Source organism: Helianthus annuus, chromosome 14, assembly GCF_002127325.2.
Source record: "Helianthus annuus cultivar XRQ/B chromosome 14, HanXRQr2.0-SUNRISE, whole genome shotgun sequence".
NCBI lineage: Eukaryota > Viridiplantae > Streptophyta > Magnoliopsida > Asterales > Asteraceae > Helianthus > Helianthus annuus.
The window spans coordinates 110,752,677-110,767,087 of NC_035446.2; the positions used below are offsets into that span (position 1 = coordinate 110,752,677).

The 14,411-nt window shown below is 37.4% G+C and overlaps 1 protein-coding gene across 1 annotated transcript; it reads left to right on the plus strand.

Annotated features, from left to right (window-relative positions):
• The first annotated feature begins 12,519 nt into the window (after nt 1–12,519).
• Nucleotides 12,520–13,981, plus strand: LOC110908988 (dehydrin Xero 1). Its single transcript, XM_022153993.2, has 2 exons — nt 12,520–12,911; nt 13,531–13,981. Exons 1-2 carry the CDS (start codon nt 12,621–12,623, stop codon nt 13,753–13,755), a joined length of 516 nt encoding a protein of 171 aa, XP_022009685.1. The 5' UTR covers nt 12,520–12,620; the 3' UTR covers nt 13,756–13,981.
• The last annotated feature ends 430 nt before the right edge of the window (nt 13,982–14,411 follow it).

Here is a 14,411-nt window from a genome sequence, read left to right on the forward strand (position 1 = left end):
TTTACCTCTCTGATCATACCTGCTCGAAGTAGTCTCTCTACTTCTTCTTGGATAATGGCATTCCTTTCCGGTGCAAACTTCCTCCTTTTTTGATGGATTGGTTTGATAGACCTGTCAATGCCAAGTTTGTGAGTAATAATATCCTTAGATATACCTGTCATATCTTCATGTTTCCAAGCAAAGGTAGATTTTCTTCTTTTGAGGAAGGATATTAAGTCTTCTTTCATCTTGCCACGGATCCCTGATCCGACATAGATCTTTGATTCAGGATCACTAGGATCCAAGAGGATTTCGTCCACATCTTGTTCCCTTGCCTCCAAGACATTCCTCGGAGGATACTGTAATTGCTATTGATCCCTTGGCTTCGAGGTTGGCTTCATGGATGAGGTATAACAATCCTTAGCCTCCTGCTGATCACTGTCGATCTTGATTATTCCCCATGGGCTAGGGAGCTTCACACATTGATGGTAGGTGGATGGGACTGCTTTCATATCATGTATCCAAGGCCTGCCAAGGATAACATTGCAACAAGACAAACAGTCAATAACACAAAATTTCTGGTAATTATATAATCCTTCCACGTAGATTGGGAGTTTGATGTCCCCCAGAGTTTTCTTCGTTTCTCCACTGAACCCTACAAGCACAGAGGATCTTGGTGTGATGTCTGATTCTGGGATACCCATTTTCTTCAGAACATCAAGCTGGATAATGTTCACTGAGCTTCCTCCATCGATAAGGATCCTGCGGACAAAATGGTTAGAGATAAAGAGAGTAATAACTAAACTATCATGATGAGGATCCTGAATGTTAATGCGATCATCCTCATCAAACGTTATCATCTTCCCTTCTGAGACACTTGATGTTCTAATAGGTCTTTCTCCATTATCCATTTTTGATTCCTTTGCATGCCTTTTGGCCGCCGAGAAGGATGTACCACAGATGTCTGATCCTCCGGAAATAAAGTTGATTACTTGTGCATTTGCCGGAGGTGCTGGAGCCTTTTCAGGGATCCTTTCAGGATCCTGAGTCCTTTGCTTTTTTCTTCCCAACAATTCTTTTAGGTGCCCCTTGCTTAACAGATATCCAATTTCTTTTCTTAAAGCTATGCATTCTTCAGTTAGATGCCCGAAATCCTCATGGTATGCACACCATTTTGACTTGTCTTTAGTCCCGGATGGTTTATCATTCTTCCTGGGCCACCTAGCTTTTTCACCTAGATTCTGCATTGCAAGGATCAGTTCATGATTATCAACGGAAAAACAATATTCTGAGATTGGAGGATAATCTTCCTCATCCTCTTCCTGGTCAACAGCATGCACATTCTGGTTCTCATTTCTATGGTAGGATTTGAATTTGTTGTTCTTGAAGAAGGATCCTTGCTTCTCCGGTTTTGAGGATCCTACTTGTCTCTCCTGGATCCTCTTGTCATCCTCTAGCCGGATGAACCTGAGTGCCCGAGTTCTTACTTCATCTAGGTTCCTGCACGGTGTCATAACAAGATCATCATAGAATAATGAATCCTTAAGCAGTCCCATTTTGAAGGCTTCGACAGCCGTAGCCATATCCAAGTTGGGAATGCCCAAGGATTCTTTACTAAATTTAGTTATATAATCCCTTAATGATTCATTATGTCCTTGAGTTACCCTATATAAATCACTGGTTAATCTTTCAAATTTTCTACTACAAGAGAATTGGTTATTGAATAAATTAACTAGATTAGCAAATGAAGTAATAGAGTAAGGGGGAAGTCTTAGCAGCCACTTAAGAGCTGATCCAGTAAGAGTGGATCCAAATCCTTTACATAGGCATGCTTCCTTCAACTTTTCTGGGATAGGATTGATCTCCATCCTTTCCCTGTATTGTGCTATGTGCTCCTCTGGATCCGTCGTACCATCATACAGCTTCATAGTAGGGATATGGAACCTTTTGGGTACCTCTGCATCACAAATTGGTGGTGCAAAGCGAGATACCTTGTGGCTTCCATCTGCAATCTCCGGGATAGGCTTGACTACCCCTGGAACACTTGAGATCATATCTTTTAGTTTCTGTATTTCCCTGGCCATAGCATGATTGACACCTGTATCCTGCATGAATCCATGGTTAGTAGTAAGATGATTATTTAAAGTGTTACCTCCCATTGAGTTCAAGTTAGTGAATCCACATTGCTGGGATTCGGGGATAACGGAGGGACCAGTGGAAGCAATGGTCTGCATTGGAATGAAGTCCCCTTGATGGACATCTAGACTTCCTGTTTGCAAACTTTTTAGGGATCCTGGCATTTGGAAGGATCCTGGTATTTGGAAGGATCCTGGTATCTGGGATGATCCTGGAACGAAGGAGGATCCTTGAACCTGAGATGATCCTGGAATAAAGTAGGATCCTTGAAACTGCTGTGCTCCCGGGTAGGCTCCCGAATTCATGAAGGATCCCATATGCTGGGGATAGGATCCTGCCGGCTGAAAGTGTGAGTCTGATGCCTGAGTCATTGTTGTCGATCCGAGGTGCAATCCTCTTGATTCTCCCATAATTTGCACGTCTGGAATTCTTGATGGCTGAGAAGTAATCATTGGAGTATCAAAGCTCAAGGATTTGGGCATCAGTGGGGAATGATCCTCTGCCGTTTTCTTTTGTCTTTTGAGATCTCCAATTTCCCTGAGGATCCTTTCATTAGTTTCATCCTGCCGCTGCATACGATCCTTCATCTGCAAAATCAAAGTAAATACATCACTAGTACTGGGAATATAAGAATTCATAGCAGAAGGAGATGGAGTTTTAGAATTAGTAGGAGTTTGTCTCTTCTCAGCATTCTTCTGGGATCCTGCCGGTGGTGGAGGCAGAATGTTCTGGGACGAGGTGACTGCAGACATTGCCGTGGACATGTTTTTCAATGATGAAGCCATGTAATTCTTTGAAATGATTTCGAACGAAAGGTTTTCTTATGAATGAAGCACCAATTGCCCCACGGTGGGCGCCAAACTGTTTTGGTCAAAAATCACACAAGGATAATGTAACCAAACTTTATGTAAACGGGGTATGATGCTTGGTTAATTACAAAAGTAAAGGATCACTTTTATGAGAAATATGCAAAGACACAATGATTTATACGAGGAAAAAGCCCTTGATCAATGTATGATCTCCGGCATAAAAAACCTCGGGTGATGGCAACTACCGATCACCAACTTCAATATAAGAAAAATATAGTTACAACTTCGGATGATAATGAGCTGAGTACAAGGATCACTATAGTTTCGAGTGTCTAAGCGTGTGAGAATTGTGTTGTGTGTCGTCGTGTGTTCTTCCAAATGAGGAAGAGTGGTATTTATACAAGTGTAGGTGACCTATTTTAGGTAAAAAGACTAATAATCAGCTCATTACCCCTTTAGAAATAAAAGACAATCTAGCCTAAATTGCCGCCCATAAATCAAGCTAAGTTTCCATATCCTTTGCAACGTCTATCTTCGATTAAGCTCATGCTATAATTGTGAAGACGCGTCCCTTGATTATGATGCTAAGAGCGTATCCTGCTAGATGTTCCTGCAAAATAACATTGTTTTAAATGAAGCTAACTGTTAGCATGAGGATCCTTTGATGGTCCATGATCCTGATCCTGAAGTCCTGCTGAGGATCACTGTCTGCCAAAGAAACAAGGATCACTGGTTAGGATCACGTATAAGGATCACGTATGATAAAAATCCAGCCCTAACACTACTATCCTCGGTTGTGAAGGATACTTATACTAAATTACTATCCTCGGATGTGAAGGATACTTATACTTATTACTATCCTCGGATGTGAAGGATACTTATACTTATTACTATCCTCGGTTGTGAAGGATACTTATGGTTACGAATAGTCTAGTGGTTATACAACATGGGAAGCCCCCACCAATAGAACGTACTAACGGCCCAGTAGAGCCACCTGTTACAAACGAACTTACTATTACGCATTTACTTTCTGTGAACTCGCTCAACTAGTTGTTGATCCTCTGTTACATGCCTTGCAGGTCGTTAGGTATATGGAGCTTGCACAGGGAGGAGCAGGTCGTTGTGGGCTTGGATCGTGATTATCCTGTTAAACACTTTTGATATTTGATACTTGTTTACGATGGGTTTTATTTATACGTTTCCGCTAAACAAAGATAACTTTCTTATGATTTGGAACACCTTTCATATGGATTTGGTTTGGTTTAAATGACAATTACTTTTATTATATGTATAGTTCTGTATGATTGGTGGCTTGATCCTGGTCAGTCACGCTCCCAAGCGGTGATACTCCGCGGGTGGATTCTAGGGTGTGACATGTAGGACCAAGTACCTCAAGATCACGAAGTTCATCATCCAGCTATTGCAGTTATGATACTCCGAGGTTTGTTGAGCGGAGATCATGCTTTGAATGCTGTGAGTATGGACACATCATTAAGAATTGTCCATATCTCACCAAGGGAAAGTCAAAAGTTGATGCCCCCCATGGTAACAATTACCATAAACGATCTGTTTCACCAAAACAGGACCCTCGTCTTGTTAAACAACGAGAAAAGAAACAGAAAAAGAAACAAAGAAAAGAAGTTGAAAAGGTTTTAAAACCGGAGGTCATCCACACAAAATCTGTTAAATCGGATGTTAAACATGAAAAACAGAAACAGATTTGGAAACCAAAATCAGTAACTGTTTCAGGGGGAGCCATATCAATTCCGAATCATCGGGAAATGGATGTTACAATTCTCGATGATGACGGACGACCCAAGTCTGTGAAGGCTTGGGTCCCCCTCTCCAACTAATCTCTGAGTGAGTGTGCAGGCTGTTCCAGGAGGAACTATTGATAGTCTTACGATTGTTGATAGTGGAGCGTCCATGCACAAGATTGGCGACATAAGGCTTCGAAATATTGTTATATCTAGGAGAATGTTGTTGCCATTGATGGAGAGAGAGGAAAGAAAAAGAAAAGAAGAAGAATGTGGTTGAATGAAGTTGCAAAATTCGACCAGATGAAGAATGTGCCAAAATTTGGTTGTTATGGTTTTTGATCGGGTCCTCAGGAAAGATTCCAATGAAATGTGTGCGGATGCCTTGGCATGGATTGAACAACCGCACACTACTTCGCAAGAGGAAGACAAAGACTTTCGCTGGTTCAATGTGGAAGACCAGCCGGAACCAAAGGTTTTTGATCGTGTTGCTGTGAAGAGATTTTTCAATAGCTACAAAATCGACTTTGAAGTCCACACCGAGTGGATATCCAGTTTGGGAGAGTGCTCAGATTCCTTGCAATGCACGAAGCAGTTGCAGGATATGGTTTTTAAATTTTTAATCTCTCCTATACTTGTTGATTTTTAAGCTGCTTTATGAATTATATCATCTCGTACAGCTCTCTTTGGCCTGACACGTTGATCTCGAATATCACCTCACACGTGATTGTTTCTCTATGAAACTCGTCAATGTTGTCATGGTCCGCACCGCTTACCGACGTGCCAACTGATTTTTCCAAAATTCGATAAATCTTTTCTGATTAAAACTTAATTTTGGTAAACGGTATTGAGGTAAAACAAGAGTAAAACCAACATCGGAAAATCATTTTTGTATATACCTTTGTGTTTTAAATTTGTCTTAGTTTATTGATTTTAGGGGGAGTAAATCCAAAAAAATCTGAAAATCCAAAAACATCGAAAAATTTCAAAAACACAAAAACAATAGAAAAACAAAAATGAGTTTCCTGGCGAGCAAAAGAGAAAATGATAGTACATCAGTGGTCTATCCAAAACTCTTTAAACCTTAAATGAAAAACGATAAGCAGCTCTATATAAGATGTATCGGTAGGCTCACAATCATTTTAAAGTGTGCAGGGTGATATAAATCTTAAATCGACTGAAGACCAGGTGGGAACCATTCATTGGCATATGGTCTAAGTACCGAAATTTCGTTTGAGAGATTGCCGAGGTTCTGAGATATTCGGTCTTTATGCTGCTTATCATCTGGGTATCATGGTTGTATCTTTTACCGAAAAATAACGGGGACGCAAGTCTAGATCTTCCATGATACCATACATACGTGTACATACTGCATACGACCTCAATAAGTGATAAACAATCACATGTCCAAACAAATAAGCGATAAAATATCGCATTTATCCGGGAGTCAAGTTCGTCTCTCTGCTGTATGGAAGTACTGACCTGTTCACGAACTTGCTCCTGTGCCCTCATGCATATGAAAATCAAGTTCCTCATCAATAAGTGATTCTATCACATAGGGCTTGTTTTCAAATCAAAATAAGTGAGAATCTCACATCATATACGGTCAAACAGATGATAATCGGTATACTCACCGGTAAGATGAACCCTCGTGCATACCTTGATACGGGAATGTGTCGTGATGTGGATGAACACCGGTCGGTAAGTATAAATCATACCTTAACGTATCCCCTCGCCATGATTACATCTGATAAGTTGAGCTTAAGTGGACAACAATACCGATAATTGTTATAGGATGCTTATCTTAATGTTAAGTAATTGAACAACAAGAGCGTTTTGGCATGACCGTACACTGATATGATTCTCTTACCCTCGAAACTCACAAAAAGAATGTCTGTATATATTTATTTACTGCTTTCAGTCTTTACATTTGAAATATTCAAAAATACCAAAAAGATTTTAGGTGTGTTTTAATATAAACTTTATAAAAGCCAAAAAGATTTTATTTCTATTTTATTTTCGATCGTACGATGTTGGAACTCGAGTCTTCGTTGCCTGAAACCTGAACGAAAATCGAATTTACTAAACCTTCATAAACGGTCGAAATTTGCAAGTTTTTGAAAGTTAAATCTAAAATTGAGAAATTTATTAAACTTTCAAGCAGTCGGACGGTGTTTGATTGAAACATGGTCATACGTGTGTCATTTGTTTATGCTAACTATATTCCAAGCAGTTGTTCTCATTACGCATTTAGATTTCTTGCATGTGCAGATTCTAAAGGCAAGGAGAACATGGTCGATGACAAGCTTCGGAATGAAGACACGACGTGAAGGCACTCAAATGATGAAGATGATCGAGTTGCCGCTGACCATCATCAACACCGCAAGGATCTCAAGCATTGATGATCAAGTCAGTCACGAGCGTAACTCAAGGGTGAGCTTATGTTAAGGGGGAGTTTGTCAACACACTTTCTACATGAAACAGGGAGTTTGTTGATACACTTTCTGCTTTCAAGACGTGAAGACTTTGAAGATCCTCCGACATTGAAGACTTGAAAGGACGTCAGAGACTTGAAGACACAAAGATCGAGACAAAGCTACAGCCAAGGGGGAGTTTGTTGGTGCACTTGTGTCTGTACTTTGTCTATATTCTGTCTGATATAAAACGATGTCCTTTGTTAGTCCTGTAAGTTTGACCAAGTCAACCATCCTCCTGGTTTGACTTGGCCAAACAGTTAGAACCTGATTGTAATATGTTTGTGTCGAAGGATGAGTTGTCGAAGGATGACTCATCGAAGGATGAGTCATCGAAGGATTGTTTAGATCCTTCGATGAGCTCGAAGGATAAGCCTTCGATGGATGTTGATGGACCTCGAAGGATATCATCATTCGAGGTATATGTGGATCCTTCGATAGGTTTCAGATCGATAGATGATCTTTCGATTATCTATCTGATCCTTCGATCAGCCTATCTGATCCTTCGACCAGACGATCTGTGTTGGGTATATATACCCATGTAATGTGTTCACTTCAAAAGAGAGAAGCAAGCAAGCATAGAGAGCAGAGAACACACACACACATTGAGAGAGAGTTTGCAAAATAGATTTGTAAACATTGAGCTTGTAACCGAACCTTTCATTCGTATTAATACAAGTGGTGTTAATCGGTGAATATTGTGTGTGTCTTGTATTTGCTTGTTTCATCTCGGTTTGCTATTCCGGTTGGATTCCGCACAACCGGGTTGGTTAGTATACAAGGATTGGACGACTAGATCCTCCTAGCCGGACCTACAATTATCAGTTTTTCAATATTGATATTTCTTTTGTCCATGGCTTTATAGTCTACCTGCATCTTAGGGTGTGTTGGCTTTGGGACCAATTGGTTCTTCGTTCGATTCCCACAAGGGGTTTTTACCGTATTTATTGGGTTCCCCCTTAATTGGTGTATAGACATTATGCCTAGTGGAGATGGAATGATCGAGTGGCTTCGATCGTGACACGATGATACTCTAGTGGTACGTCAGTGATCCAAATTTAACGTCCAGAATATATATAATATAAGAAAACAAAACCGACCTCGGAAAAGAAAAGCACAAAATGTGTTCGACTTCTTGTAAATTAAAATGTACAAAAAAGAACTCACAACATTTTACACATGCATCGATAGCACCACTAGTGATAGTTTGGGAAAAAAAGTAATTGTTTCTTTAATTTTGTTATAAGACCACCGTACTAGGGTTTTTGGGCGTTTTTCCCTAAAAAAACGGCCACACGTCTTCCAACCGCCCTCATGGGTGTTTTTTTTCAAAAATTTTTGTTTTGACGTTCTTTTTTCCACGCCGTGTTCATTGTGTGTTGGCCAATCACCGATATTTGATGGTTTTTTGCCCAATAACAATTTTTAATAATTTTTTATTTAATTTTATTACACCACTTTTAACATAATGCCCACATCTCCACTACATATAACGCTTCGCATACTTGTACTTTCCCTATTTGGAAAGTGTTCTTGTAAATTCTATTTTTGGAAACTTGTACTTGTGTTGTATTCTATTTCGTTTCACTTTGTAATCCGAGACTATTGATCATAACGAAAGTTCAAGTATTTTATTCACGATTATGTTATATATCTTAGACTTGTTGCATGTTTATACTCAAAATCAATGTTTTAAAACACCATTATACATGTTTCACACTATTACATTACACATTTATGCTTGTTACATGTAAAATAGATTAAAACACGCGAACTTATCAAACTTGGAACTTCGAGAGGAAGGGAAACACCTCTCGTACGAAAGGCTCCTTTTCGTGCGACAGGTGCATGTCGCCCAAACAACCCTCTCGCCCGAAACCTCTTGTCGCCTTAATCACACCCTAAACCTATAAATAGGTGCACTACTTCACTCATTTCTCTTGCTCAGTTTCACAAACACTCTCCAAAACGCTCTGGACTTTCTCTCTCACGATCAGAAGAAGCTTGGTATTGATTTTCGTTCATTTTCATTCATTTTCTTTACATTTCTTGCATTTTAATTCCATTTCTCTCACTCTTTACAAAACACTTGGTTTGAATATTTCTCATGAAAGGTTTTCACGAGTTTGCTTGGGCAAACTGATGTTCAAACTTTGATTTTTTACTATTTATTCATACATTCCATTTATTTTCTGCTACGAACTTGGTGGAATCTGGTACCCACCAGACTCACAACTCAGTCCATAGTTATGGGGTTGTGTTAGGGTTATTTTCACCAAGAAATAATTTGTTTATGCGGATCAAACAAACGCTTTTCGACAAAACAGACGACAGCAGCCGTAAATGTTGTAAAAGGTTGATGTCATCAGCGTTTTACAACAGCTATAAGGGGCCGAAAACAGCACTTCAAAAACCTTCTTTACGGTCGTATTTGTAACATTTTAATATAGGGGTGTGAAAAAATAATGGGGCAAAACTCGCACGGAAAGGCCAAATTCTCTAAGTTCTCACAACTCGTAGTATATATATATATATATATATATATATATATATATATATATATATATATATATATATAGGCTAGGAGTTGGCTACAAAGTCCAAATTTAATAAAAAGTGTAATAATGTCAACTATAAAACACACCAAACCCACAAATAACATAATGAAGATTATTAAAATATCATATATGTTGTGTTTTATATTCATAGCTCTACGATGGTGTGTTTAAAGTTTATATGTACTATTATGCTTTGAATATGGTGCTTTAGTAATATTCACTTTATTATTTGTAGGTTTAGGTGTGTTTTATAGCTGAAACTATAGTATTTTATGAGTTTTTACACTTTTATTAAATTTAGACTTTGTAGCCGAACCCTATCATATATATTTATAGAAAAAGTATATTGTACAGTATGCCTTAATGTACATTGCGTACGCGATGGCAAATCGCACGTTGTGTTATAAAACGTCAAAATCGCATGTGTGTTAAAAAACTGAAGTCGCATGTTATGTTTATAAACAATGAAATTGCATGTGTGTAAGAAACTGAAAATCGCATGTGGTATATAAAAGGAAAATCACATGTGAAAAAGAAATTGGAAATCGCATGTTATAAACTCAATTTCACATGTTGATTTTGAATCGCGTACGCAATGTACATTAAGGAATTTTGTACGTTAACCGCCCTCTATATATATATATAGGGGAGAGTTATATTGAGAACGCTAAATATTGCGAAAACCATGAGAACGGGTGAGAAAACCAATCAAAACCAATTTTTTAATGCAAACCTCAATGTAATTAAAATACAACATTAAAAAAATAATTTACAAGGTCAAATAACTCATTTCTCCTCTCAAAGTCACTCTTGTTAAAATTTTTACACATGTGTAAAATGAGAAACTTACACATGTGTAAATTTTCAATATTTACGAATACATGTAAATTTAAATGTGTAAATTTAATTTCTAACATTGTATTCAAAAATCGTGATTAACTCAGAATTAATGAGATTGTTTTTAATTAGAGTTTGATTGGTTTTTTTATCGAAGTGATTGGGGTAGATAATTGAACCTGTATAGATTAACCATTAGAATTAAGCATCATAACCCAGGTCCCATGTATGGAATTACAAAACATATGTCAGATCGTTTAGCCATAGAAACAATTTTGCTTATCCTTTTGGAAAAATCACAGCCTCCGCTTCCATTGATATATTTCATCCATGTGTTTGATGTTGAATCTAAAAGATGGTTTTAGGGTTTCGATTTAATTTGAATTGTATGATAAATAATGTTAGAACAACTTACTAATGTTGAGAGTTCATGTCTACTAATCAACTTTAGCATTGAGTTTTCCGGTCAATGCTATCAAAGCTGCATTTTTAAGTGTTAGTTTTAAATTCTTAAATTATACTTCACATATTATTTTAGCTCATGTTGTTGTAACCCTGTAACAACAGCTTAAACAATTACAACACCAAGTGCACCCGACTTCCCGCGACCATGACCAACAAGCAAAGCAACTGTGCTACACAGTATCGTATCCAAAATTGCATCAACAAAGGTAGTTACAACTTTTCCTTTGATAAATATATTCACAATAAGTTAACTCCATGAATCTTTTCTCAGACTTTTATAACAAGTTGGATCAAAATATAAATAGTCAACTTCCTAATGTTTGTTTATTTATTTATTTATTTATTTATTTTTTTAGCGTGATGGTTATTAAAGTTGATTGTTGATCATAGTTTCAAAAGTTAGAGTTTTTAAATCCTAACCTATTAACCACCTCAATCTGGGTTTCTATAATCTAACCTAGTGAGGTGATTATGGATGAAATATGTATATATATATATATATATATATATATATATATATATATATATATGATTTTTGGTGATTAGCTAACCGTGTATATTTGCTCTTTTTCTTTTTATAATTTTGCAAACAAATCAAACGTTCAGCGAACAGTTTGTGAACTGTTCGGCGAGAAGCCCGTTTGTGTTTGATTGTTTATTAAACAAACGAACACGAATAAGAAATTTTGTTTGTTTAGTTAATTGAACAAACATGGTCACGTTCGTTCATGTATGTTCTTGAACGTTTGGTAACGTGTTGAAAGTTCATTAGTGTTGTTTGTTTTTATATTTTATTTAAATACTTAATGATTCTGACAAATATAATATTTAATAAGTGTAAGTATATTATATATTGTGTTCATGAACACTTGTTTGTGTTCATTTGTTTCCATTTATGTTTAGAATATTAGTTTGTGCTTATTTATGCTCATCAACGTTCGTTTTCGTTCGTTAAAATTAACAAACAAACAAAAACCAATACAAACAAGTTCATTCCCTTAACAAATGAACAATAACATAAAATCTTATTAAGTAAGTGTTTATAAATAGTTCGTGAACACATATATTTTTTAATAAACGAATACGAACAAAACGTTGTTCGTGTTCGTCCAATTTATTTACACCTCTAAACACACCGATATTATTTTCGGTTTTTCAATAAAAAGCTAAGAAAGGAAAATATAAAGAAAAGAAATGTTATATTATTTATGCCATTATTTCTGACAAAATAATTACAAAATTCTTAAATCATTCAAGTAGTAATCACAAAAATCCAAAACCTAATCTAGAAAACCAACTCCACGTTCTCGGCCGACATTGGTTTACACATGTCGACCTCCTATGTAAGGTTTTATTTGGCCCCTCTAAAGGCTAACGTGGCACGTGATGATACGAGATCTCGCACGTGTACGGTTGTCTCCATGCCATGCATCTTCAATCCTCCACCTACATCTTTTCATCAACCCCATATCTTTTCTATATAAACCCCTCTACTCCCATCATATTTCTCATCAAGCATTCCCATAAACTAACAGTCTTTTCATTCTACACTTTACATCATAATCACTTTCACTTACCCTTTAAACCAACTTTTCACTAGAGAAAATGGCACAATACGGAGGAGAACAAGAACAATACAAGAAGGAAGAGGGCTATGCCCACAACCAACTTCACTCCACCACCACAGGCCATGAAATAGGAGGTGCTGGAACCAACATCCACTCCGCCACCACCGGTCATGATATCGGAGGTACGGGAACCAATGTCCACTCCACCACCGAAGGTTATAACGTCGGAGGTACCGGAACCACCATCGGAACGGGTGGTTATGAAGAAGGGAAGCATGGTGGTGCTGGGGGGATACTCCACCGGTCTGGGAGTGGTAGTTCTAGCTCAGTGAGTGAAGTGACATAATAATCACATTAAGCTAATTTTAATTTGTTATATGACACTAATCACTATGCCAATAAATATTTATAGTCATATATATAGTAATTGTTTATTATACTAGCTTGCTACTAAACAAATCGGTATAACCACGACTTATTAACTATTAACGACGGCTCAGTGGTGAAACCATAACTTTTTACTCGAGTTCATCATAAGGTTATATTTTCCCCTGATAGTCATGTTTTTTTAAAACCATATATTTTAATACACAATTAAGCATTCAAAAAATTATGGTGATAGGAGTCAATGGACTCTCTTGACCCCTTTTTGGTTCTCCCCTGGACGGATGGACAGTCAGACAGCCCATGGATAATATTCTATTGGTAATAGTGTCTAAGTGCCACCAGAAAGGACTTATCAGTAATCCGTCAGACACCAAATTACCCAAGGCCATATTCTTGATGGAGTATCACTTCCAGATACTCGTCGGTAACAACTTTCACCGACGGTTTTCCAGCAGAATCATCCGTTGGTGATACTTATTTGTTTAGTACTTACCGTTAACAATACCAAGTTGTAATTAAGTAACCATTGTTAGTGAGCGTAATTGTGATGATATGTGCAGTCTGAGGATGATGGAGAGGGAGGCAGGAGGAAGAAGAAAGGTCTGGTTGAGAAGATCAAGGAGAAGCTACCTGGCGGCGATCATGGCAGCGATGAGCACAAGACTTCAGCCACTGCCACCACTGTAGGCGGTGGTGAATATGGATATAAAGAAGGAGAGGAAGGACATGAGAAGAAAGGACTGATGGATAAGATAAAGGAAAAGTTGCCAGGAAGTCACCAGTGATCTCCTTCCATGCATGTGTGGAAGGAATTATAGATGTTTTATCGTGTATGTATGATGTATATGCTATAATAATCTGCTTTGTACTTGGGTGTGTGATGTGTGATACGGCAAGGCAGGATGTACGTACTTTCATATGTTCGGTCTGTGATTTGTGTTTAATATATACGATGAAGTGAATTGTTATATGTAACATATGGTGTGGTATTATTAATTGGTTTGGTATTAATTTGTTTGATACTAGTCTCAAAATCAAAGTGTTTTAGGCTAAAACTAAACGATGAACTAAACTCCCTTTAATTTGGACTAGTGATTGAAAAAATTGGAAACGAATAGACTAGACTGGCGGAGTTTGACCAAAAGTTTCAGAGGGTGGAAAGTTATGGGACCCAATTTTTTTTTTCCTATCGCTATGTTTCGGGTTATATGATCAGGCCGGCTCTTTGATTCGGGTCGGGTCAAACAATAACAACTACAAATAAAACTAAATAATTTTCATTTAGTCAAATGATACGTTCTTACACAAAAAACAAAAAACTAAATTTGAACCCACAAGTTTCATTTATATAAAAAAACTAGTTTCAGACTATATTTAAACTCACTTCAAGGTTAAAAACAACTATAAAAAATTACTAATAGCTCTATTATTCACGTTTTTT

Excerpts from the sequence above, each read along its gene's own strand:
- LOC110908988 (XM_022153993.2), top strand. The coding sequence starts at position 12,621 with ATGGCACAATACGGAGGAGAACAAGAACAATACAAGAAGGAAGAGGGC. Across the intron at positions 12,912-13,530 it reads GGAGTGGTAGTTCTAGCTCA|TCTGAGGATGATGGAGAGGG; the intron begins GTGAGTGAAGTG and ends TGATATGTGCAG.